This window comes from Phytophthora infestans, genomic scaffold (genome assembly GCF_000142945.1).
Source record: "Phytophthora infestans T30-4 supercont1.20 genomic scaffold, whole genome shotgun sequence".
NCBI classification, from domain to species: Eukaryota; Oomycota; class Peronosporomycetes; order Peronosporales; family Peronosporaceae; genus Phytophthora; species Phytophthora infestans.
The window spans coordinates 495,087-521,266 of NW_003303739.1; the positions used below are offsets into that span (position 1 = coordinate 495,087).

A 26,180-nucleotide genomic window follows, 5' to 3' on the forward strand; every position below is an offset into this window, starting at 1 on the left:
ATGGCCGAGTCGTCGCCGCTGCTGAACGGCGAGAAAGGTCGCAGCCGTAGTCAGCGCGGGCTGGCAAAAGAGGCGGACGTGGACGTGGCCGAGGAGTTCTGGGGGCTCACCTGGATGGCGCTGCAGGTGTCGCTCTCGACTTTCGCTCGTATCGCGCTCATCTCGGTGGACAGCGCGTTCCTGGGGCATCTGGGCACATCGTCGCTTGCAGCTGCGTCGCTGGCATCCACGTGGACGAACGTACCGCTCGCCGGCGTGTGGTCCGGCGCAACAGCCCTCATTACGCTGTGCGGACAGGCTTGGGGCGCTAAGAACGGCGAGTTGAGCGGCGTTTGGCTGCAGATCGGCCTCGTCGTGGTCTCTGTGCTGTCCATACCTGTGTTTATCTGGTATTGGAGTATCGGATACGTGCTGCAGCTGTCTACAGATGACGCGGAAGTGGTGCAGCTGGGCGTGCGCTTCGCCCGCATCCTGTCGCTGAGCATCTGGCCGTCGCTAGTCTACGCCTGTGTGCGTCTGTACTTCCAGTCAATGGGCATCATGTCTCCTGTCACAGTCGTCGGCACGCTGTCTATCGGCATGGCGTGCGCGGCCAACTACGTGCTCATCTTCGGCGCCTTTGGCTGGGGTGGACTGGGCTTTGACGGCTCGCCCATGGCCACAGTCATCGCGGCCTGGTTCCAACCCATTTCTCTCATTTCCTATTGCATTTTCTATAAGAAGATGCACTTACAGGCCTGGGGAGGCTGGGATACGGGTGCTTTCACTCCCGACCGACTCAAGATCTTCTTGAACATCGCTGGACCTGTCGCGGCCAACAGTATGGTGTCCAATCTGGCCAATTCCGCCTTGACGTTAGTCGCGGCGAAGCTCGGATCGGATGTTATCGCTGCCAACGCCGTGATCTCCGGTCTCTGGTCGCTGCTGTGGGCGCTCTTCTGGGGCTACGGCTCAGCTACGCAGATCCGTGTGGCCAACTATCTCGGCGCTGGGCGTCCCAAGGCTGCGCGTGTGCTGGGCTTCCTGGGCTTCCTGTGTACTGTCGGTACAGTTGTGGCGCTAGCCATCGTGACGCTGATGCTGCGAGAAATGCTCTTCCGTCTGTACACGAACGATGACACGCTGCTGCAGTTGTGTATGCTGGTCCAGCCGATCTTCATCACTGGCTACATGATCGAGTCGCTGGAGATCCTCACGTCGTCGGTGTTGGCGGCTATGGGCGAAGTGGCGGTGACTGCGTGGGTCAGTTCGCTTAGTGTGTGGTGCGTTGAGCTCCCGATCGCGTACGTTGGCGGCGTCACCATGGGCTTGGGCTTCTCTGCACTCTGGTACGGCGTGTGCACGATGGAGGTGCTGAAACTCGCCATTTTCTCGTTCGTTCTGTCACGCACAAACTGGACGGAGATGGCGGAGCGAGCGGTGAAGAACATGGAGGCCACGAGTGACAGCGACACGGGCGTGGAGCGGGAATCACTGCAGCTCGCTATGACAGAAGGCGGCAACACGCCTGGCAGTCTGGCGCCTGTCGTCCGCTCGCCTGCCGCTCCTGGACTGATGACGCCGTCGGGTCGACGCCGTCAATGGGACCAGATCGAGGACGGCACATTGCTGCGCTCTCCTTTCTTCGGTCGGACGCCTCGATCGGGCACTTCGCTCTCTCAGGCTTAGAGGTTTGTGGCTTGAGACGACGGTATTATATTAGCTGCCCTTGGAGTACACTGGTAGTTTTGTGCCTTTCTCTACTGCTGGTTTTCTCTCCCTATCTAGTTGTGTTTCATTCACTTGTTGAGCTTCAGTGGACTGGCAGCGAGTTCGGGTTCTGGTGCCGGTGGGTTTAACGCCGCGAGCTCCGGCACTTGGCAACACGGACAGTGACCAGCCTTGAGGTACTCGAACTCGAAGTCTTCTTCGTGGAAGAAGCGCCGACACTGAGGCGACAGGTAGATTTTGATCTCGGGGATCATGTTCTTGTAGTATTTGGGGCGGAGCGCGCGTGTCGGGTACTTGACGATGAAGACCTCGGTCGGACGGAGCGCGCGAAGAGTGCGAGCGTCCAGTTGGAGCACGCGGTAGTGAGCTGCCCCCGAGCGGTGACCGACACTGGAGCCGTACGTCGCCTGTCGGTTGAGAGCCTGCTCGAACAAGTCCGTGCCGTCTTTGGTCGCGTCTTCGGCGCGCAGAGGTTCGTCGTCGTCGAGTTTCATGCTCTGACGGCCATTGCCGTAGTCGGTCTCTCGCCAGCCGTCGCCTGCTCGCTTGGAGGCGCCTCCCGTGTCGGTCGGATGCATCAAGATGAGTTCCTCCGCCTCGGCGTCCGAGAGACCAGGCTGTAAGTACACGTCAAGGAAGAAGTCGGTTAGTGCATCCACGACCAAGTTAAGAGAGAGAGAGAGAGAGAGAGAGAGAGAGAGAGAGATTGGGGTGTTCGTACCTCTGGCTGGAACTCCACGAGCGGGAGATTCTCGAACGACACGAAGGAGCGCACGAACGGATGCCCTGAGTTGACGCAGACATCGCCAGTGTTGTTGGGGTTCAGCAGGGGGTTGACCGTGGACGAACGGTAGTCCACGGGCAGCAGCTCCTCGCGATCGGCGTACGGTCGAGCCTGCAGCGTCATGGCCGTGCACTCGACAGCAGCCTGCCAGTCCGGTCTCAGCCGCATCTGCAGCAGTTTCTCGTACGCCTGTCGCGCCAGTTTGTAGCTCTCGAGCTGCAGTGCGTGGTGTCCGAGAGTGAAGTAGATGTTGCTGAGCGAGATCCCAGGAGGAGGAGGCGCCGTCGCTGCTGCGTTGCCGTTGCCTCCTCCCGCTCTGCCGTTGCTGCCTCGAGCTGACAGTTTGTTGAGGAGGAAGCGAGCAGCGTGGAAGAGCGACTCGGGCTGTAAAGTGGTGAAGGGCTCGTCCGTGAAGGCGTAGACCATGGCGTACGCGTAGTAGAGCTCCGACAAGAGCTCGTTCTCCGTGGCTTCTGCGAGTCGATAGCGTTGCTCCTCACTCAGCTCCTTGCCGTCTTCCACTTGCTGCTGTGGGGAGAATACGGTCTTCATCTGCTGCTCGCAGAGTCTCCAGTGATAGTACGCAGCGGCACGGAAGCGACGCTCTCTCACTGCGTTGTCGATGAGTTGGCAGAGCAACTTGCAGCACTGATCCGGTCTCTGCGCTCGCGTATACGCCTCCAAGGCGTCGTCGAAGCGGTCTTGCGTCACCAGCCACTGCGCATACGGCACAAAGACCTCATCCGGTCGACGCACGCTGTCTCGGTGTCTGTCCGCCAAGCGCACGGCCTCTTCCCACTCCTGCAGTCGGATGTGCATCTGCAGCAACGCGTCGAGGTCTCCCAGCTTCAAGAACATGTCACGCGCATTCGCGAACTGGCCTCCTTTCAAGAAAAAGCTGGCGGCGATCGTGAGCAATTGCGAGGACTCTGCAGCTTCGGGTTTGCGTGTGAGGTCCAAGAGCTGGTCGAGCCAGCCGTGTTCGCCCAGGATCTCTCCAGCACGGACGTAGTTCCCGCTCGCAGCGTACATTTCGGCCGCAGCTCGCCAATCCTGCACGTCTTCAGCCCACCGAGCTTGTGCCAACACGAGTTGCTGGACATCTCCGGCTTGTCGCGCGGTAGCAAAGCGCTTGGCTTCGTCCCACATGCGGAGATCTGCGAACATTTTGATGGCGCGTGCGGGTTCTCCGCAGTCCGCAAACAACTTGGCAGCCAGTGGGAATTTGCCCTGATGCGCCATGATCTCAGCCTGGAGCAAAGCTCTGACCTTCTTGCCCGCTTCTCCGCCAGCATCTTCGCCCTCCTGGTTGCTGCTACCTTCACTCTGAGGAAGCTGCTGCTTCCACGTCTGCTCTAGCGCGTTCACGAGCTCAATGTAGCGAACGTCTCGCACTCGGATGAACGCCTTACGAGCGACGGAGAAGCGCATGCTCTTGAGCGCTTCCCACGCCAACAAACGCCAGTCGGCTGCTGTGACGCCTAAACACGAGACGGCATAGGCTTGAGCGAAGTCGTTCTGCTCTAAGTAGCGATACAGAGGCGCAGACTGAGGCACGTCGATCGTCTGGACACTCAGCGCACTGAGCGAGAAGACTTTGGAGCCCGAGAAGCCCACGACGAAGCCCTGCATGCGTTGCGTGTGGCCTGGGAACTGTCCCGCTCGGATCTTGAGCTGTCCGTTGCCGCCGAAACACAGCATGTCCTCACACTCAGTGTTCCACGCCACACTGTTGGTGGCCCCTTCTTCGAACAGAAGCTGCTTGGTGGCCAAGTCGTACACTAGACATTTGTGCGAGTCATCCACGACAGCAAGTTTTTCTCGGCTGTTAAAAGATAACGATAACGGTTAGAGCGTATGCTTAACTGTAACTTTGTTTCTATCCGTAACGTACTTGGCGCTGATGTCGAGACAGGAGATGGGACTGCTCTGCTGGATGAGAGGGATCGGGAACGGATTATTGATGAAAATCTGCCACACGGAGCCGTCTTTTAACCCAACGAGAAGACCTTCTCGACCAGGAGCACCGCCCGTCACTTTGATGTAGCGGATAAGCGACTCTAACACCCACTCGCGCTCTTTGCGTCCCGTAAAATCATACTGCTGCAGCTTTTGCTTCTGGCACAGGATAAAGTGCAAACTCGTGACCACTAACAGACTGCAGGGCAAGTCCTTGGTGATGCGCTCTTTCACTCGGTAGTGCATGTCGTAACTGGCATTAGTCGCGCTGTTCCCCGCGAGTTCGTAGATGATGATTCGATCCGACAGTTGCACTGCAAGACGATCTCTATACACGCTGAGCTTCTTGACGCAGTCGCGGGTCTTGATTCGAACTTTTTGCTCCGTCATTAAGTGCTGGACGATCACATCGGTAAGGTGTTCACGGTACGCGTAGCGCTCCTGGTAGATGCCGTGTACAGTACCAAACACAAGGCAGTACACGGACAGCGTGCCGTCCTCGCTGCCTACACCCACAAAATTCGTCTTGGGCCGAGCCTTGATAGCCCACACCCAGCTCTCCTGCTCACAAATTCTATAAGAAAAAACCACTGTCAATACCGGTATCCTATTTTTTATGGCAAAATATTGTAGCACGAGGACCTACCCGACAAGGAATATACCGTCTTTGGTATAGAGTCCAGCCTTCCGGTTGGTTCCGCCAACGAGGAGATACTTCCCCTTACTGCAACATTAGAACACACAATTAGAATAACATTTACAGAATTTTAGAGGTAGGAGCTCTGTACCTGAAGTACGTGAGACTGGTGGGATTGAAGGCGAGTTTGCGAGCTTTGCCCTGCATGACGCCACTGGGACTGTAGAAGGCCAACGACCGGTCCCAGCACCCGACTGCGAGGATGTCGGTAGAGTCGTCGTCTAGTGCCGGGCTCCATGCCAAAGCCCACACGGGGGCACTCGATCTCTCGATGAGCCTCTTCTCGGCTCCTTGTTTGTCTCTCAGCGTCACGTTGCCGTTGAGCAGACCAAGTGCCAGTAGCTGGCCATCTTTACTCCAACAAGCTGACAGAATTTTAGCCACGACCTTGTGTTTGGCCACCGATTTTTGCTCCGGGGCCCAGAGCCCAAAGTCTGACGCGGTACAGCTCGCAAGACATTGAGACTGAGGATTGTAGGCCAACTTCTGGATACTGTCGTTGTGTGTGTATTTGAGGATTCCTTCGGCCTTGTCGGTCCAGATGATGACGATGTTGTCCGCGCCACCGGACGCAAAGCGTTTGCCGTCGTGCGAATAGTCCACCGAATACACTGTCCCCTTGTGACCTTTTAGCGAGTGCAGCAAGGTGCCATCAACAGCGTCGTACACCAGCACGCGTGTGCCCACAGCAGCCACAACTTGACTCCCGTCAGGTCGAAATGCCAAATCCTGAACCACAAATTTCTCGCCATTGCGCTCAGGCACTTTGTCACTCCACGCCAACACACTGCGCATGGTTTAGCGATTCCAGATCGTCGACCTACAGCTTCGATAGCAGTGCTCGAATGCTCCAGAGGAAGCTTAGTGAAAAGTCGCACGTGATGGATCTTGAAAAGCCGCAAATGAGCTTAGAAAATCGCAGTTCGTTTAGAAATTCATGATTCACAATGTAGTTTTAACGTTTAATTCTCTCAGAGTTTATCGCTGTTTGGTGTCGAATCGACTGAGGCTGATAGCGAAGGCTTGCAGCATGGACAATGGGTACTGGAAGTCCATGTTAAAGCAGTCTTTGCCGACCTTGCCGAGTTGAAGTAGCACGTATTCTTGAGGGAGGGACACGGTGCCTTGGTCGTCGTACACGAAATCCGGGAAAGTCTTGCGGTACTGCTCTCGCATTTGCCCGTTCGTAGGCTCCGAGTGTACAAGTTGAAAGTTCTTGACGGATACACAAGTCGCGCGACTGCGGAAGTCCACGATACAGGACGAGAGAGGGTCGTACTTGGTCTCGCGTTTGTGCAGGAAGACGAAGTTGGAGGCGTCCATGACGTTCTGTCCGCCCTGTTGTAATTATTTATAAGAAACTTTATGAGACTTCCACGACATCAACAAAGAGGGCCAACGTACAGCTGCCGCGATGTTGCGGACATGTTCATCCATCATTTGATCACGGGAAAGTGGCCGCCACTCCAAGTAACTCTGACCATTTTCTTGAACCGCAGGGATCACCACCTCCATTTTCCGCGGGTATGGCTACATTGAACAATGTGTTAGCTTTCACAGACAAAAAAGCTTTTTTTAAAGAAAAATACCTTCTTGGAGTAATGATATCGAATCACAGCGAGTTCCGCTCGGATACTTTGTCTGACTTCGTCGTCAACTTCACAGTCCGAGTCCAAGTCCTCTGGGTTGTCTCCTTGGTCGTACAGACAATACTCCATCATACTCGTAGACGACCGTAGCTTGCCAATATACTGGTGACTCCGCATCATTCGAGACAAAAACAAGTCATCTCTGTTAATGAAAAAGCAAAATTAAAAAAGTTAGCTTTTGGCTCCGACAAAATACAGCAAAACTGGACGAACTTGTTCATGGAGATGACGTAGTGCGACGTGATGCGGCTGGTGGCTTTCTTCCTCGCGTACATGATCGGACGTCCACTAGAGCTGTTGACTTCCAAAAGCAACGTGTAGATAGGAGCGAGTTTATTCGGTCCACTGTCGTTCCTCTCAATGAAGCACTTGACAATCTGTCCACGACCACACTCGAGTGGACGCTTGACGAACTCTAACAGGTGATCAGGAATGTACGGCACGCTTTTGGGGTTGAAAAACTACACACAGCAGATAAGGTGAGCACAGAAGCTTCACTATTAAATTGGAGAGACCGTACCTGGGCTTGGATTTTCTTGGGCTCGTCGTGTTTGTTACGACGCTTCTCCTTGCGTCTCTCACGCGATTTCTCTCTGTCACGCTCCCGGTCCCGGTCTCGGTGTCGGTCTTGGTCGCGGTCTCTATTTTCTCGTTCTTCGTCACCGTTGGAGCTGAGCTTCTCCCTCCTATCAAAAGAAGAGGAGCGAGACTCATCCCGTTGTTCCCGCTCCTCGTGGTCGCTTATGATGCGTTCCTCGTCTCGAGGGGAGCGAGATCCGCGCTTCATCTTGCGTAGCTCGTCGTAGACGTCCTCATGCGTAGCGTTCCTGCGTAAAACCGCCTCGCTGTCTTCCTTCTCTTCGCTTTCTTTACGTTCACTTCTAGCCTCGTCGTGTGCACTGGAGGAGCAACTTACAGGAGGACCACGCTTGCTCTCCATGACGACATCAGGGTCGTCTTTATGCTCGACTGGCTTCTCTTCCTTGTCTTCCTTCGCTTTAGCGTCCGACTTGCCATCTTCTAGGAACGGGATCTCTTCGACGTCGTCGAACGAATCGTCGATGTTTGCTATGAGTCGAGAGCCATTTGACTTTATACTAACGTCAGCCTTCGCCTCAGCTTCCGTGGGTTTGCTTTCTCGTTTCTTCACGACGATAACTTCTTCTTCAGGGACGTTGAGTCGCGCTTGGCCGCTGAACTGCGCAGCTTTCCCCATTTTGGTCGTGAAAACACCAGTGTTCTCCTTCTCTTTGATTGAAGAAGAAGTTGGTTCCGTCTCCTCTTCAGACGCTCGACTACGTACTGACAAGGCTGCGGTTGTGTCGTTCAGCACTTCCATCGTGCTCTTCATGACCACAGGGGGCTTCACGATGGATGGTGTATCTACTGAAGGCGTCTTCACTGGAGTGGCTGATGGAGGACGTTGAGGTTGAGTCACAGGCTTGGGGGGCTTAGCAGGAGCAGCTTTGGTCGACTGCTCTGCAATCACCGGTGAGTCATCCCCAAGAATATCAACTGGGAGAGCCCTTGGAGTACTTTTCGCTTCTGGGGGACCCCTAACTGTCGTTGGAGGGGACCGTTTGGCTTCGGGTTTTGGCTTCGGCGGACCGGTAGGAGCAGGTTTCAAGTCTCCTTTGCTTTCGTCGCTTGGATCGCGTGGGGTGGTAGCCGGTTTTGCCTGTGCTTTAGGCGGTGCTGAAGACGGTTGAGCTCCGGTTGGATGGGGCTTTGCTGGAGGAGCCATCGTCGGTGGAGAGGAAGACGGTGGACCCATTGGTTTCGCTGGAGCTCCACTCGGTGGTGGACCACCCGAAGGCGGACGGGCAGCTCCTCGGATCTTTGCGACGGATGCACTTGGAGCCCCTGCACCCGGAGGAGGCCCATTAGGTGGTGGTAAGGACGACTTTGATCGAAATGCGGCCGCTGCAGAGCCCCCAGCTTTTGGAGGAGGGTTCGATGGAGGTGGTAAAGCTTTTTTCTTTGCTGTTGGATCTCCTCCTGGAGCCCCCTGTACATCCACGTATCAGCTTTAGCAGACGTCATTGCACAGTTTAAAGTGGGAACTCTTTCGTCACCTTTGCATCTGCGGGGGCAGTTGTGGGAGGAGCCATTTTGGGTGGGGCTTTCATGACACGAGGACTGAATTGTTGATTAGAACGTAAAGTGATACCATAGCTACGTATCCGTTGAGAGACTTACGTTAAGGGAACATCCTTGCTCTCTTCCGATGCTTTGTCGTCCGCCATGCTCGATGTTGCTTGTTGCCAGCGCTAGGGACGCCCTACGATCGAAACGGACTGGAAGCAAAGAGTGACGAAACGACTCCAGCTCCCTATTTTGGGCTCACATGGGCGTTTGGTGTCCATCACGCTTGGTGTAGAATAGTGAATTGAATGGCTTTCAGCCAACCAAATGCCCCAAAAAATCTGGCTGCAGATGAAAATTTACTAAAACAAGCACGGATCGACTTAGATTTTTCATCCGATTCCCTTGTGATCCTTTCCGACGCAGAGTGATGTATCTATGTCTAACCAAGTTTTTCAGAGCTCTGTCCCCTGACTGCAAAATAATACACGAGGTGCTAAGTTGTTCACCTATAAAAAGTAAAACGTAAATGCTACAGTCCCAGTTTCAGGTGTAGAAATAAACCAAGTATTAAACCAAGTATTGTCCATGTTGTAATTTACAGCCTCGTATTTTATAAAATACCGTCACGTATTGTATCGCTCCACGCCTGCCTTTCATTTTAGTTTTTTTAGGTTTCTAGTCTGTGGCGTTCCCGTAGCTCCTGTCGCTCGCTCCATCTTCACCCCTGCTCGTCTCGAACACCTCCTGACGTATCAGCGCCCCCCCCCCTTGCAAACGCTGCCATCGCTGCCCATGCAGTCCGAACCACCCGCTTCATCTGCGTCTGCGTCTAAGGTGCGTGTACATGCAACTCCACTTATTTTACGGGATTAACACTGTGTTATACTTGCGTGTATTGCGTATCGTTAGTCCTCTGGTGAGTCGTCAGGCGTGCCCTCGACGGCTTGCCGCCACGTAGTATCTGGCATGGAGTCTTCTTGCGAGGCTTCTGAAAACATGGACAATGAGAATCATCCAAGTATTATCCAGGAACTAAAGACACCCGTGGTTGTGCCTGGTCCGGTTGACTCTCCATATCCAAGTTGGGCTGCGTGGACAGCGTACCTGAAGGATTATGCCTTGCAGACGCGTCAGATTATCCGGGTCTTCGGAACACTAAGTTGCGTTTTAAGGAACAAGCGTCTGGCGAATACTGTGGCCGCCAAGAAAGGTTTAGACGTTCCATACGTGCCTGAGGACTGAATCATGTACATGCGTACATACATCTGCACTCATGGCTGGCCTGCGAAGATTCGAACAACCGGTAAGCGCCCCAAGCACTTCGTCCGCGCGACAGGGTGCAAGTTTCGTTTCGTGGTCCAAATGGTGGAGGAGGGGTGTGTGTGGGTGCTTCGAGTACAGAATGGCCTTTACCAGCACAACCACGCAGTAGCCACCGAGCATTTCTTGACGTACGCAGAGAATCGAAAGGTTGGTTGTGCGGACACAAAGGACGCTGTCATTACTATGGTTAATCATGGACGCAAACGCGCCCGCATCTACGAGTATCTTCTCGCGAGAGGAGAGCACTTGGTTAAGAAAGACGTGGACAACTTGGTCCAGCGTTTTAAGAGCGAGGGTCGTGGTGGGATTGACGATGACGATGCTGTAGCGCAGGCTCTCGCTGTATTTGCCGCACAAGATGGTAACGTTGTTACGGTGGATGAGACTGACGCGGGTCACTCCGGAGTAATGAGCATGAGACAAGAAGAAGCGGGTCATATTCAACGAATCGGAAGCCCATCGTCGCCGCATGGGCGAGGTCTCTCTGGTCCAGCTGGCGTGCAATCTACAGGAAGAAAAGCCGTGTATGCAGGAGTTCCTGATTCGTGTGCAGCCAATTCCAATCAAGTTCGAGCGAGCGGTCAACAAGAAGCCCAAATACGTTCGCCTCAGCGTACCAATACTCAATGAAACTGCGTTTTACCTCCTCCCGATGAAATTGCTGCAGAAGTGCGTCTCCGCGTTGCCTGTGAAGAATACGCCTGATACTGCGATTTCGGTCTTCTCTCAGAGTCAGTCTACACAAGACAGCCAGTCAACACAAGATAAGGAACTTGGAGAACACACATCTGGACAAAGCATGGATAATCCTGGACAAAACAGGGATAATCCTGGACATACCCCAGATATTGAATGTGTGGAAATCACTGGAATTGGTATCTTCTCACGAGCACAGATAGAAGCGATGCTTTACCTGACTACCATGAAGAATCAATGCGAGCAAGGGCTCGCATTCTGCAAGTGGCTGATGGACGATGTCGTCAGTGTTGTAGGAAGTGCACTACCCACACGCTACAGGAGATGACAGATCAAGTTGCGCGCTCAAATCCCCAAGACATCATCCAAATTGAAGGTCATGAATATCACTACGCCATGCTATTCCGTATGAATCCCCCTTCCTGGGCAAATGACGCCCTGATTCATGCATTCTGCGCCAGACTTTGTGCAACTAATTCAACGGCTTATGTAGTTGGGATCGAGAATGCTGTGACGGGAAGGAAAATGAAGACATTTACAGAAACGATCAAGGCAAAGGCACAAATGCTGAAGAGTTGTGCCGAGACTCTGTTCATCCCAGTCAACTTCGGGAACACACACTGGTGTGGTATCATTGTGGACGTCAAGGGAAACCAAGTAATGTACTACGACCCCATGAACCAAAAGTCTTACAACAGCGTACTGGACCGAATGTCGTGGGATTTGGCCGAAACGCTGAGCGATGCCTACTAGGTACTGGCTATCAACTCGCCAATCCAAACAGACGGTCATAACTGTGGCTTCTACGTCATGCTCAGGTTTTGGCGTTACGTCGACAAAAGTATCTTGTTGGACTTGACCCAGACTGGTCTCACGCTACTGCGGTTCCGTATCCTACAATTCCTGCTAAAGGGTGGCATTTCAAACTAACTCACTCAATCGAATTCGTTTTTACTCTATCAATCTGATCTATGTCTACCCGTACCTGTGTGCACTATGTCTACCCGTACCTGTGTGCACTATGTCTACCCGTACTTGTGTGCACTATGTTTACCTGTACAATACATGGAACGGTACATGGATCGAACATGGATTAGTCGTTATTTCTCACTATCGAGGCAAAGACATTCGCTTCAGGATCGATCCGAATCACTTCATCTCAATATGAATTTTAATTTACCAGATCGGTAATTTATGGACAATACTTGGTTAAATACTTGGATTATTTCTATACCTGAAACTTGGACTGTAGCATCGTCCAAAGTAAAAGTGACGGACCTCAGTGTTCAAGAGGCTATCCACCCTCAAGTTGAGCCTCAAACAGGGTGGAAGACTCTCAACCTAAGACTTAATTTAGAAAAATTCTACAGAATAGCGGTCACATGACGATTGGGGGCCTTTCAAAAATCACTCGTCCGTCGGACGGGGCAGGCAGCAGTTGAGCATCAACTCGATGCCTCTCTGCGATCCATGGAGTCCATGGCATGGACCATGACAACCCACCAAGCTGATCGGCGTCATTCTTCCTTGCTCTCCGCCGGTTCACTCTGAAATCCGCGACGAAAGTCTCAAGAAATACCCTCTGACGCCTTCAAGCTGCCATGGACCTCGCGCTCACAATCATTGACGGTCTCCGCCAGATCTTTGAGTTGCGCGATGCGATTCGTCGCCAGCGCCACGAGAACCGGAAGATGTATCTGCGCATGATGGAGATCTACGTCGAGCTCCAGCCGTCGGGACCTCTCCAAGCCAACCCGACGTTGCAACGCACCAAAGCTGTCGAGAAGTTCGCAGATGCGGTGGCCTCGTTCTCAAAGTACCTGCAAAAATACCACGACATGCATCGAGTCGTCCGAATGCTCAAACATGTGAAAATGGAGAAGCGACAGAAAATCGCTTCGGAAATCGACCAACTCTTCCGAACGCTCAACCTCGCCGCGACTGTGACGGTGATGAACGAACAAGCCGCCGCTTCCAGTAACGCGGCGGAATTCTTCGCTAAGCTTGAAGACATGCACGGCGACATCAAGCTCAGTCACGACCAAATCCACGCTGCCCTCCTCGCAGACAAGCAGCAGCTCGAAATGGTCAACAAGACGGCGATAGTTGAGCGGGGTCCTACATTCGCTAGACGTGCTACCATTAGGGAGCGTGATGCTAAGGTTTTGACTCGTCAAGCGCCCATGAAGAAGAAATGCACGCAGGCGTCGGTCGACGAAAAACTGGCGTTAAAAGAGAGCGTGGCTGAGGAGAAACTAGCGGTTGAAACGAAGACAAGCCTAGCAGGCACATGTACCGTGCTGGATGACAAGGCGGTATCAAACGAGCCTACGGACAAGCAGACGGCTACAGATGGAGAGAAATACGTCGAGGCTGCTGAGTTGGACCCAAGCCTTGCCAATGTTGTGATTGGTGCGACGGTGTTGGCCGTTGAAAAAGTTGAATTGACTAGATTAAAGCAGACAAGTGACTCGGAGAACAAGAGACCGACCGACCTGGAGCAAACATCGATAGAAAACGGCGATTAACCTCCACCGTCAACATCTTCTCCTCTTGATTATTCCTCTGTTCCACAACTCATTCGACTACTGGGATTTGACCCATCGACAGAGCAGCAGAAGGAACGAGCTCTACTACGTCTCATGCGCATGTGCGTCACCAACCGCAAGCGCGTCCAAGTGTACAGAGCGCAGGGGATTCCCGTCCTCTCGGACTTGGCGCGCACCAGCAACAACTTTTTCACTCAACTCTACGCTCTGCACTGTCTGAGCTGGTTCACCTTCTCCCACTCCAAGATGAGCGAATCAACATTCACAGAGCTGCAGCGCTGCGTTCGAGAGCCGACACACTCGGAAATCCTCTCGATGCTGGACGAACTACAGCACGGGGACGAACAAGCGAAAGAGGTCGCAGCACTGCAATGCTCCTGCCTCGCTACACGCGGAGACGGAGACATGCTACGTCGCGTCGGACTGTTGCCTCTACTGACTCCTCTCCTCTCTGAGGGCACTTCAAACCAGCAACTCTGGGTGGCTGAAGCTATCGTGACTCTCGCTAGTAACAGCGACGACAACTGCGTGGCAATTGCACGTGAAGGAGCCATCCCACCGCTGGTTACACTGTTGCGTTCCGAGTCGGATATGCACAAGCAGGAAGCCACTTACGCGCTGGGAACTCTGGCTGCAAACAACGCGGTGAATCGAGCAAAAATCGCTCGCGAAGGAGCCATTCCCCCCCTGGTGGCGTTTGTGAGAGCCGCGACGGATGCGCAGACCCAATGGGCCGTCTACGCTCTGGGGTTTCTGTCGCTTAGTAACGAGGAGAACCGCGTGTTGATCGCTCAGGAAGGCGCTGTCCCTCCTCTGGTTGAGCTGCTGCGGACTGGAACGCAAGCGCAGAAGCAGTGGAGTGCGTACACTCTGGGGAATCTGGCTCATAACGACGAGAACCGAGTAGAAATCACGCGAGAAGGAGCCGTCACGCCGCTGATTGAGCTGCTCCGAAGTGGAACGGAGATGCAGAAGCAACGAGCTGCGTTTGCGTTGGGGAACTTGGCGTGTGATAATGACGTGGCGATGGATGTCGATGAAGCCATCTTGCCGCTCGTGGAGCTTGTGCGATCGGGGTCGGATACCCAGAAGGAAGACGCCGCGTACACCTTGGGGAACCTCGCAGCCAATAACATTGATAGACGCGCTGAGATCGGACGCAAAGGAGCGATCCCACCGCTGGTACAACTCCTGAAAAGTGGCAATGAAGACCAGAAGCAATGGGCTGCTTTTGCACTACGTTGTGTGGCCTATGAGAACGACGCGAACCGTGTGGCGATTGTGGAAGAAGGTGCGATTGCAGCACTTGCTGAGCTTGTGGAGGAAGGTTCAGAGGAGGAAAAGGAGCTAGCCGCTCATGCACTCAAACATCTCGTCTCGAAGAAGGACGAGGACGCGAATATCGACGGATACATGAGTCCGTTGATGGGCTATTTACGCGCGGGGGTCACCTCTCAGAACGCGAATGTGGCTGCTGCTCTCAATACGTTGGGAACTGTGCGCGACAGAGTCTCTCCGCTCTTCCACAGACTGGTGAAGTCGTATACCGACGCACACCAGCCTGAACGTGACCCTGCTGATGAGAAAGCAGAGTCAGCTTGGAAATACTACTCGACAAACTATCATTAAATAGTATTAGTACTGCTAATATTTTTCCCTGCAAGAAAATGCTACTACGTGTTTTAGTACTTCTCTCAATATCAGCGGGACTATTTGATCTTGCTGCAAATCTCAAATATTGATCATAATGCCAAGCTCATTTATTTTAAGTATTAACATACTTCGTATTATTACATGTTACAGTAATTTACATTGCTACCAAACTCACAGCAACACTGCGAAGGAATCCTCCTACGTCCGGAAGAACATTTGACACCAAGTAGGGGCTAAGTTTCTCCAGCGCTGCCAGTCCCGACTGCTTTTAAGTATCGTCACCCGTTTCCACAAGTCTTTCCAGAAGTGGCACAGCTCCGTCGCGAACGATCACTTGACAATTGTCTTCGTCACTGCTCGCGAGTTTCCGTAGAGCTGCTGCAGCATTCGCTTTCTGATTTGTCGTCCCGGAACGCAGGAATTTCATCAACGGTGTGATGACTTCTTCACTTGGGAACACAATTTTACTATTCATGTCGTCAGCTCTGGCCACGTTCCCAAGTGCTCGCAGAGCTTGAGTCTTCTGCTCGTCGCCTCCCGACAGAGTCAGCGCCACAAGCAATCGTAAACCTCCTTCGTTCACGATCGCAGCACGGTTCGCATCACTGTTGAGGGCGATGCAGCCCAGCGCATACGCTGCCCATTGTTTCTGGTCGCTGGTGCCAACTCGAAGAAGCTCGATCAAAGGTGCGATGGCTCCATCTCGCCCAATCTCGTGGCGGTTGTCGTCGCTACTCGCAGCTAAATTGCCCAGAGTGTAGGCGGCCTCTTGTTTCTGCGCGTCGGACCCGGTTCGAACGAGATCCACGAGCGGCAGAATCGCGTCGTCCAGCTCGATCGCGTCAGCAATGGCTTCGTTATCACACGCCAAGTTTCCCAGAGCATACGAACTCCACTGCTTCTGAGCCTCCGTCCCAGTCTGCAACAGGTTGACAAGAGGTGGGATGGCTCCTTCCAGCGTGATCTTGACGCGGTTGTCGTCGTTGTACGCGAGGTTGCCCAGAGTGTAGGCGGACCACTGCTTCTGAGCACTCGAACCCGATTGAGTCAAGGAAACCAGTGGCGGAATGGCTCCTTCCTGGGCGATTGCAACGCGGTTGGCCTCGTTATTCAGCGACAGCGCTCCGAGAGCGTACACTGCCCATTGGTTCTGAGCGTCCGTCACCGCTTTCACGAAGCCTACGAGTGGGGGGATGGCTCCTTCTCGGGAGATCGTAGCTCGGTTCTCGTCGTTATCAGCTGCCAAGTTCCCGAGAGCGTACGCTGCCTCCTGTTTCTGCATGTCTGTTCCGGAACGCAGCAGCGTCACTAGAGGCGGGATGGCTCCTTCTTTAGCAATCGCCACGCAGTTGTCGTCGTTGTTGCTGGCCATCGTCCCCAACGTCTCCGCCGACCAAAGTTTCTGGTTGGCTGTTCCATGCAGCAGAAGAGCAACGAGAGGTGACAACACTCCAGCATCCCGCAGTCTTTCTCCTTCTCCACGAGTTGCTAAGCAAGAACAGAGGATCGATGCGTCTTCCTTCCCTTGCTCGTCGCCAAACTGGAGATCTCGTACCAGTGACTGGATCTCTGGCTGGGCAGCTTCTCGAATGCATCCGCGCAGTGCTTCGAACTCGGACTCGCTCATCTTGGAGTAAATGAACGTAAACCAACTCAAACAGTGCAATGCATACAGCTCTGTGTAGAAGCTGTTGCCTTCTCGAATCAAACGAGCAAATAGTCCGATCCCGTCCGATTGATACACTTGCGCTCGACTGTTACTGGTGACGCACTTGCGAATGAGAACTAACAGTGCTTGCTCCTTCTCGGCCGCTTGGCGTGACGCTAGTGTCTCCATTATCAACGGCACAGAGTAATCGTTGATGTCAGACGCTGCACTCCGCTTGAGCTCAGGCTTTTGTGCCACTAGCTTTGTCTCTACCTCGTCGTTCTTTCGCTTCTCCACCAGCTGCAGCAGGGCAGCCTGTACCTGTTCGTGTGTGAGTTTGACATCTGTGTGTAGCTTCTCCAACTTGGAGAGGAACTTGGCGGCGTTCTTAGCAGCTGACGCGTTTCCGTTCATGACCGTCACGGAAGTGGCGAGGCCGAGCATCCGGAAGAGCTGGTCGATCTCCGCGACGATGAGTTGACGTTCATTCTCCATCTCGCTGCGCTTGAAAAACCGGAGGAAGCGGTTCAAGTCGTTGTAAGTTTGAAGATATTGTGAGAAATTGTGCACCGCAAGAGCGAACTTCTTGACGGTGGTATTGCGTCGTAGAACGGCGTTGTCTTGAAGGGGTCCTTTGCGCTCCAACAGTTGGAGCTCGACGTGGATCTCGGTCAGTTGTAGGTACGTTTGCCTATTGACTCTGCGTTGGTGGCGAATGGCTTCTCGCAATTCGAAGATCTTGGCGAGGCCCTGGACCACATTGATAGCGGTGCTCATGCCGAATTGAGTTTTTTGTTTTGTTTTGATTTGAGTGCTCGATGGCAATTACAAGAATGACTGGGCTGAGACGTCTGGACGGCAACGAGACCCTGGATCTCGGTGAGACTTGGGCCTGGTTTGACTTGCGTAGCGCGCAGCCCTTCATGGACAGTTGAGTTGCAGCGTGGCTGTCTGTCTCGTCCGACATGATGAGCCGATGCGCTTTGCTTGGCAAACAAAAATTGGTTGCGATGCCTATTTTTCACACATCCATTCCAGCAGCGAAAGTTTGCCTGGGGTGGCTACAGTGCAGCGCGTCGATGTCATTTAACTTAAGAGTGTCCTGCTGCCAGCGCTATGAAGAAACTTGCACTATAGACTATATTTGCAGCATTTGTGACGAGGATGCATCCGATAGTCTGAAACGAATGTCGAATGCAACGTTTGTTTTATTTGCTATTTTACTCGCTCTTGTTTTTGCGATTCGCTAATTTGACTGATCAGCCAAAATGTCAAGTTTGCTCATCAACAAATTCACGTGCAATTTAATATTTTGTGTGAGAATTTGACAACCAGGGTGCGCAATTTTTCAGGGAACTCTTCTGGATTTGCTCCGTACGAAGGCTGCAGAGTTCATGTGCCACCCCAGTCAGCTCACTAAGCTGCTTAATTGTCACGAACACACGTGCATTTCGCATATCCGACCGTGGTAAAGCGTCTACTTTGTGTCGTTTCGATATATCGGCGTACACAGGATGTCGGATACCGTTTAGATGGTAGCCTCTTAGGCGTTGGAGTCGTGTCGAGACGCGCCTCATGGTGCCACTTGTACAGTGAGCACGCACTTCACGCTGTAAACCAGAGTAAATCCAATTTACCCAACGCAGGCGAAGTCGAAACCGCCGCGAGCAAAAAATCGTGGGTGGAGGAGTACGCGACGAGCTGCAGCTTGCAACAGGATGCCATTTATCTCACGCACTGAGCCCGTCTGAAGTGAGCTTAAAAGATCCCATTCCGACCATGGTGGAGATCGGATCATCAGCTGCAAGAAAGTTCTTGAATAAAGGGTCCGCTGAGTGGGGGGATTGTGAGATGGGATACATGAGTTCTACACCATTCAGCGTAGCGATGCCTGCTCAGTCTCCGAGTCTGTCGTTTGAGAAGAAACAAGTGTCAGCTGCAAGCGTGTGCTTTGATACGGACTGGCCCTCAGCTCACGTCAACCGAAAATATTCGCAAAAGCTAAGTTTTGCTAAGTAAGCCGAAGGTTACCAAATATTCCGATAGCAGTGACATCCATCTACATGCGACGCCGCTTGAATTCAATGGATGCCAACAAACGTCTACGAAGCAGAAGAACAGGAACTACAACTCGCTAGTCGGGTCTGCTTGGAAACCATACGACTGTCTCAATTTGGAAAGACTAGGCGAGTTTGGTACAATTGACGTGACCGTAGACGAACGTCCACTTCAACTTGTACCAGTAATCACCATCACAAATGTTAAAATAAAATCAACCAATCCAATCGTGCGAAATGTTTCCTCTTCTTGCTGAAAGCACGATTTGTACACGCCTTGAGCGCATGAAGGTGGCTACATGGTGAAAGGAGGCAACTGCGGAGCCAATTGCATTCAAGTCTTCGACTTATTGACCCAAGGATCCCGAAGAGGTGTGCGTCGTCAAAAGCAGCTGGTCGACATCAAAAACTAGGATGATGCTCCTTGAAAGTTTTGGTCAACTCGCAAACGTATTTGTAATATTCAATGCTCATGATACCTCTCGGTTTCGGGTCGACAAGAATCACTGTTAATTCTGCGGCTGCCGACCAGATGCAATGCTCCGCATGATCTTCGGCATGTGAAGCAGATTGTTATAACGACAAAGTTCTTCTCAGTAACTGTCGTGAAAGAATTTTCTGGCGGGATTAAATAAACGAGTGGCTACAAAGCAAGCGCAGCACTGCCGTCCATGTCTTTAGCGCACACACAAGACCAGGGCAAGTCAATTGCTCTGTAGGCACGCGAGTTTGCAGCACTTTGCGAACATGGGCGAAGGCGCAGCAAATTCTGATTTAAATTCAAAAGTCACGCCAATTGCTGCTGTTTATACATTTATAATAAATGCTACCGCACGTGGCTGTCAAGGTGTGCTCGCTTTCCTTAACGTGTATACCTTGATGAGGATCCTTGACTTGCAAATTACCAAATAACGTTACTTCAATACATGTATTGAAGCGATATTAAATTACATAAAATTAATTGTTTTCAACAGTTCCCATTACCGGTACTTTTGTAAATCAGAGTTCTTCAGGTATGACACTCGACTTAAAGAAAAATTCTTATCTCTTATGCGACTCATAAAAAAGAACTCGTACTGAAAGAAAACTCTTTCTTTAGACCTCTATTAATTGGTATACCTGTTACCGTTAGTTTCGTTTCGAACACAGAAAAACGTGGATGGTATTCTCTCTTTAAACATATTTGCTTGTATCCATTTGTTAGTGAATGCATTAATACAATTTGGTACTAAAAATTAGATTGATTGACCTCTTATAAACAATACTAGGTGGACATTAGGAAAACACTGAGGAATGTTCGTAAAGGCATCCTTACCATGGTGGCTTCACGCACGACGGTATCATCGCGAACTAATTCCTTTACGCCTAGTTACTATTAAGCTTAGGTAGGTTGGCTTTTGACGACGCAACCTCTTCGGGATCCTTGGGTCAATAAGTCGAAGACTTGAATGCAATTGGCTCCGCAGTTGCCTCCTTTCACCATGTAGCCACCTTCATGCGCTCAAGGCGTGTACAAATTGTGCTTTCAGCAAGAAGAGGAAACATTTCGCACGATTGGATTGGTTGATTTTATTTTAACATTTGTGATGGTGATTACTGGTACAAGTTGAAGTGGACGTTCGTCCAAACTCGCCTAGTCTTTCCAAATTGAGACAGTCGTATGGTTTCCAAGCAGACCCGACTAGCGAGTTGTAGTTCCTGTTCTTCTGCTTCGTAGACGTTTGTTGGCATCCATTGAATTCAAGCGGCGTCGCATGTAGATGGATGTCACTGCTATCGGAATATTTGGTAACCTTCGGCTTACCTAGCAAAACTTAGCTTTTGCGAATATTTTCGGTTGACGTGAGCTGAGGGCCAGTCCGTATCAAAGCACACGCTTGCAGCTGACACTTGTTTCTTCTCAAACGACAGACTCGGAGACTGAGCAGGCATCGCTACGCTGAATGGTGTAGAACTCATGTATCCCATCTCACAATCCCCCCACTCAGCGGACCCTTTATTCAAGAACTTTCTTGCAGCTGATGATCCGATCTCCACCATGGTCGGAATGGGATCTTTTAAGCTCACTTCAGACGGGCTCAGTGCGTGAGATAAATGGCATCCTGTTGCAAGCTGCAGCTCGTCGCGTACTCCTCCACCCACGATTTTTTGCTCGCGGCGGTTTCGACTTCGCCTGCGTTGGGTAAATTGGATTTACTCTGGTTTACAGCGTGAAGTGCGTGCTCACTGTACAAGTGGCACCATGAGGCGCGTCTCGACACGACTCCAACGCCTAAGAGGCTACCATCTAAACGGTATCCGACATCCTGTGTACGCCGATATATCGAAACGACACAAAGTAGACGCTTTACCACGGTCGGATATGCGAAATGCACGTGTGTTCGTGACAATTAAGCAGCTTAGTGAGCTGACTGGGGTGGCACATGAACTCTGCAGCCTTCGTACGGAGCAAATCCAGAAGAGTTCCCTGAAAAATTGCGCACCCTGGTTGTCAAATTCTCACACAAAATATTAAATTGCACGTGAATTTGTTGATGAGCAAACTTGACATTTTGGCTGATCAGTCAAATTAGCGAATCGCAAAAACAAGAGCGAGTAAAATAGCAAAATAAAACAAACGTTGCAGTCGACATTCGTTTCAGACTTTCTCATTAGAGCGGATGCATCCTCGTCACAAATGCTGCAAATATAGTCTATAGTGCAAGTTTCTTCATAGCGCTGGCAGCAGGACACTCTCAAGTTAAATGACATCGACGCGCTGCACTGTAGCCACCCCAGGCAAACTTTCGCTGCTGGAATGGATGTGTGAAAAATAGGCATCGCAACCAATTTTTGTTTGCCAAGCAAAGCGCATCGGCTCATCATGTCGGACGAGACAGACAGCCACGCTGCAACTCAACTGTCCATGAAGGGCTGCGCGCTACGCAAGTCAAACCAGGCCCAAGTCTCACCGAGATCCAGGGTCCCGTTGCCGTCCAGACGTCTCAGCCCAGTCATTCTTGTAATTGCCATCGAGCACTCAAATCAAAACAAAACAAAAAACTCAATTCGGCATGAGCACCGCTATCAATGTGGTCCAGGGCCTCGCCAAGATCTTCGAATTGCGAGAAGCCATTCGCCACCAACGCAGAGTCAATAGGCAAACGTACCTACAACTGACCGAGATCCACGTCGAACTGCAACTGTTGGAGCGCAAAGGACCCCTTCAAGACAACGCCGTTCTACGACGCAATACCACCGTCAAGAAGTTCGCTCTTGCGGTGCACAATTTCTCACAATATCTTCAAACTTACAACGACTTGAACCGCTTCCTCCGGTTTTTCAAGCGCAGCGAGATGGAGAATGAACGTCAACTCATCGTCGCGGAGATCGACCAGCTCTTCCGGATGCTCGGCCTCGCCACTTCCGTGACGGTCATGAACGGAAACGCGTCAGCTGCTAAGAACGCCGCCAAGTTCCTCTCCAAGTTGGAGAAGCTACACACAGATGTCAAACTCACACACGAACAGGTACAGGCTGCCCTGCTGCAGCTGGTGGAGAAGCGAAAGAACGACGAGGTAGAGACAAAGCTGGTGGCACAAAAGCCTGAGCTCAAGCGGAGTGCAGCGTCTGATATCAACAATTACTCTGTGCCGTTGATAATGGAGACACTAGCGTCACGCCAAGCGGCCGAGAAGGAGCAAGCACTGTTAGTTCTCATTCGCAAGTGCGTCACCAGTAACAGTCGAGCGCAAGTGTATCAATCGGACGGGATCGGACTATTTGCTCGTTTGATTCGAGAAGGCAACAGCTTCTACACAGAGCTGTATGCATTGCACTGTTTGAGTTGGTTTACGTTCATTTACTCCAAGATGAGCGAGTCCGAGTTCGAAGCACCGCGCGGATGCATTCGAGAAGCTGCCCAGCCAGAGATCCAGTCACTGGTACGAGATCTCCAGTTTGGCGACGAGCAAGGGAAGGAAGACGCATCGATCCTCTGTTCTTGCTTAGCAACTCGTGGAGAAGGAGAAAGACTGCGGGATGCTGGAGTGTTGTCACCTCTCGTTGCTCTTCTGCTGCATGGAACAGCCAACCAGAAACTTTGGTCGGCGGAGACGTTGGGGACGATGGCCAGCAACAACGACGACAACTGCGTGGCGATTGCTAAAGAAGGAGCCATCCCGCCTCTAGTGACGCTGCTGCGTTCCGGAACAGACATGCAGAAACAGGAGGCAGCGTACGCTCTCGGGAACTTGGCAGCTGATAACGACGAGAACCGAGCTACGATCTCCCGAGAAGGAGCCATCCCCCCACTCGTTGGCTTCGTGAAAGCGGTGACGGACGCTCAGAACCAATGGGCAGTGTACGCTCTCGGAGCGCTGTCGCTGAATAACGAGGCCAACCGCGTTGCAATCGCCCAGGAAGGAGCCATTCCGCCACTGGTTTCCTTGACTCAATCGGGTTCGAGTGCTCAGAAGCAGTGGTCCGCCTACACTCTGGGCAACCTCGCGTACAACGACGACAACCGCGTCAAGATCACGCCGGAAGGAGCCATCCCACCTCTTGTCAACCTGTTGCAGACTGGGACGGAGGCTCAGAAGCAGTGGAGTTCGTATGCTCTGGGAAACTTGGCGTGTGATAACGAAGCCATTGCTGACGCGATCGAGCTGGACGACGCGATTCTGCCGCTCGCGGATCTCGTTCGAACCGGGTCCGACGCGCAGAAACAAGAGGCCGCCTACACTCTGGGCAATTTAGCTGCGAGTAGCGACGACAACCGCCACGAGATTGGGCGAGATGGAGCCATCGCACCTTTGATCGAGCTTCTTCGAGTTGGGACCAGCGACCAGAAACAATGGGCAGCGTATGCGCTGGGCTGCATCGCTCTCAACAGTGATGCGAACCGTGCTGCGATCGTGAACGAAGGAGGTTTACGGCCGCTTGTGGCGCTGACTCTGTCGGGAGGCGACGAGCAGAAGACTCAAGCTCTGCGAGCACTTGGGAACGTGGCCAGAGCTGACGACATGAATAGTAAAATTGTGTTCCCAAGTGAAGAAGTCATCACACCGTTGATGAAATTGCTGCGTTCCGGGACGACAGATCAGAAAGCGAATGCTGCAGCAGCTCTACGGAAACTCGCGAGCAGTGACGAAGACAATTGTCAAGTGATCGTTCGCGACGGAGCTGTGCCACTTCTGGAAAATACTTGTGGAAACGGGTGACGATACTCAAAAGCAGTCGGGACTGGCAGCGCTGGAGAAACTTAGCCCCTACTTGGTGTCTAATGAGCTTCCGAACGTAGGAGGATTCCTTCGCAGTGTTGCTGTGAGTTTGGTAGCAATGTAAATTACTGTAAAATGTAAAAGAGAGTGTGTCGTGCGCCCAACTCGGGCGAATAAAAGAGACGCTCGGTTTTTCACATCTATCCGGCCGGAGTATAGCGTATACTCCGGTGTGTACCCGCCACCCCGCCACTCATTCCATGCAAAAAGGGGCAAAATGCCGGAAGATCGTCGGGTGAAGACTGCGGTGAGACGTCCCCAGCGCCGCAACTTGTGTGTCGAGACCGACGCCGACGCCGACGAGGCGTCAGCTGCGTCAACGGGAGCGCTCAGCGACGAGGAATGGGTGGATTCCGCCACGGATACTGGCAGCAACACGAGCGGTCAGTCCAAGCAGGGCCGATCTGGGGGGATGTGTAACGGGGTACGTAGCCCTAAGTGTACCCTGGTTACATGAAGTGTGACACTTCACACTTCAGGAGTATGACACGTCATACTCCGGGATATTTGGTACAAGGTACCAAGGTCGTTCAAAGCCAACCATTGGTTAAATGACATTGCATTTCTATAGGTAACTAATAGTTTGTATTAACCCAAACTTAACCTACCTATAAATATACTCAGTTTACAATCTACCTTATTTAGGTCACTTCGCTCTCTTTAATAAACGAGGGGACCTGTGAACTGCCGTTCACTGAGAGTTTGTATACTCTCGGAATATAACATCCTCTTGCGCAAGGTGCTGTGTGACCTTGTCACACTTAGTAGCACTTGTAGTCAATCCACGCCATCGCGGGTAGACTACCTGAACCTCCGAAGTTCGTTGCCATGGATAGGAACGACTTCTCCCATTTGAACGACTCTCAGTTCGAGTCGGTTCGGAAGATGGCAGGCATCTTCGGGATGGAGGCCCTGCAGAGCCTGATGGTGTCAACACCGGCTGAGCAGCTCGAGCGCGTCAATGCATTCGACGCGTACGAGCAGGGCCTCATCGCGCATGTGCGGGAGAACCTGCAGGCTCCGGCGGCGGAAGCAAATCCGCCTCACCCGAAGCCAATACGGCTGAAGGTAAAGCCGTATGAAGGGAAGGAAGGCGAGAACCTTCACTTCTGGGTCCGAGAAGTAGAGCTCGCGATGGACGCGGCTCTGATCTCGACCGAGCAACTGCGTGTTGCTTTTGCACTCTCCAACCTTAGCGGTCGTGCTAAGAGTTGGGTGTACACTCGGGAAGCAACATCCCCTGGATGTTTCACATCCTGGGCTCAGCTGTGCGAACAGCTCCGAGCCGCGTTCCTCCCGGCGAACTACGAGTACCGCCAGCGTTCGCGCTTCCTCGCGTGTAAACAAGGAAGGCGCGAACTGCACGAGTATGTGCAAGAGATACGGGAGCTCACGGCGTCCGTAGTGGGAAACCCACTCAATGAACACATCAAGATGACTGTGTTCATGGACGGCCTTCGAGTGGGCCCCGCACGCACTCAGCTGTTCCGGGTGCAGGCAAGCACCCTTGAAGAGGCGATTCAAGTGGCTCTTCAAGAAGAGTACAGCCATCGCCAGGCGCGTACTCCGGCCTCAGCGTGGCCTGGGAGCTCCTTGTCGGCTCCCGGTCGAACAAGCCCCAACGGACCAGTTCCCATAGAACTCGGGTCCGCCGAACAGCGTGACATCCGCTGCTTCGGCTGTGGGAAGATGGACCATTTCAAGCGCGACTGTCCCGCGGAAAGACTCCGCAGACGGTCCTTCCCCAAGCCCTTCCTCAAGGGTCGCTGGCAGAAGCCAGGATCCCGGGAACAGGGGAACGCAGGGAACCAGTAGGGGCAGGGCGGCCTACTGGGGAAGAACTAAGTCTTCGTAATGGGTGCGCGGGTGGCGCGTACCACGGGGACTTAGCCCCTGAGAGTCTTCGCACTCTCGAATCGGCGAAGAGCAGCGGCGGGTTGCTCGCAGTACACGGATGTGTACGGGGATACGATCATCCCTTTAGAATCTTGATTGACTCTGGGGCGTCGAAGAATTTCGCACGCCGCCAGACGGTTGCTCGTAACAGCAACAAGTTGTCCGAAGCTTGAGAGAAAGCAAGGGCAACGGGGACGGTGTCAGTGCGAC

At 52.6% G+C, this 26,180-nt stretch overlaps 8 protein-coding genes across 8 annotated transcripts; 5 read left to right on the forward strand and 3 right to left on the reverse strand.

Annotated features, from left to right (window-relative positions):
* On the forward strand, positions 1-1,668 carry PITG_10663 (Multidrug/Oligosaccharidyl-lipid/Polysaccharide (MOP) Flippase Superfamily; the record flags this gene model as incomplete). Its single annotated transcript, XM_002901468.1, has 1 exon — positions 1-1,668. One exon carries the CDS (start codon positions 1-3, stop codon positions 1,666-1,668), a length of 1,668 nt encoding a protein of 555 aa, XP_002901514.1.
* Positions 1,669-1,778: 110 nt separating this feature from the next.
* PITG_10664 (Intraflagellar Transport Protein 122) lies at positions 1,779-6,057 on the reverse strand (the record flags this gene model as incomplete). Its single annotated transcript, XM_002901469.1, has 5 exons — positions 1,779-2,327; positions 2,432-4,319; positions 4,389-5,027; positions 5,100-5,177; positions 5,242-6,057. 5 exons carry the CDS (start codon positions 5,943-5,945, stop codon positions 1,779-1,781), a joined length of 3,858 nt encoding a protein of 1,285 aa, XP_002901515.1.
* A 3,622-nt stretch (positions 6,058-9,679) lies between these two features.
* Positions 9,680-10,129, forward strand: PITG_10665 (uncharacterized protein; the record flags this gene model as incomplete). The annotated part of the gene is made up of 2 exons (XM_002901470.1): positions 9,680-9,721; positions 9,797-10,129. 2 exons carry the CDS (start codon positions 9,680-9,682, stop codon positions 10,127-10,129), a joined length of 375 nt encoding a protein of 124 aa, XP_002901516.1.
* Positions 10,130-10,393: 264 nt separating this feature from the next.
* Positions 10,394-11,659, forward strand: PITG_10666 (uncharacterized protein; the record flags this gene model as incomplete). Its single annotated transcript, XM_002901471.1, has 4 exons — positions 10,394-10,615; positions 10,764-10,879; positions 11,203-11,312; positions 11,400-11,659. The coding sequence occupies 4 exons, from the start codon at positions 10,394-10,396 to the stop codon at positions 11,657-11,659; spliced, it is 708 nt and encodes a 235-aa protein (XP_002901517.1).
* Positions 11,660-12,507: 848 nt separating this feature from the next.
* PITG_10667 (uncharacterized protein) lies at positions 12,508-15,084 on the forward strand (the record flags this gene model as incomplete). The annotated part of the gene is made up of 2 exons (XM_002901472.1): positions 12,508-13,318; positions 13,517-15,084. The coding sequence occupies 2 exons, from the start codon at positions 12,508-12,510 to the stop codon at positions 15,082-15,084; spliced, it is 2,379 nt and encodes a 792-aa protein (XP_002901518.1).
* Positions 15,085-15,262: 178 nt separating this feature from the next.
* PITG_10668 (uncharacterized protein) lies at positions 15,263-17,533 on the reverse strand (the record flags this gene model as incomplete). Its single annotated transcript, XM_002901473.1, has 2 exons — positions 15,263-15,303; positions 15,391-17,533. The coding sequence occupies 2 exons, from the start codon at positions 17,531-17,533 to the stop codon at positions 15,263-15,265; spliced, it is 2,184 nt and encodes a 727-aa protein (XP_002901519.1).
* Positions 17,534-21,866: 4,333 nt separating this feature from the next.
* Positions 21,867-22,374, forward strand: PITG_10669 (uncharacterized protein; the record flags this gene model as incomplete). The annotated part of the gene is made up of 2 exons (XM_002901474.1): positions 21,867-22,267; positions 22,323-22,374. The coding sequence occupies 2 exons, from the start codon at positions 21,867-21,869 to the stop codon at positions 22,372-22,374; spliced, it is 453 nt and encodes a 150-aa protein (XP_002901520.1).
* Positions 22,375-22,654: 280 nt separating this feature from the next.
* PITG_10670 (uncharacterized protein) lies at positions 22,655-23,098 on the reverse strand (the record flags this gene model as incomplete). Its single annotated transcript, XM_002901475.1, has 2 exons — positions 22,655-22,733; positions 22,779-23,098. The coding sequence occupies 2 exons, from the start codon at positions 23,096-23,098 to the stop codon at positions 22,655-22,657; spliced, it is 399 nt and encodes a 132-aa protein (XP_002901521.1).
* Positions 23,099-26,180: the final 3,082 nt, after the last annotated feature.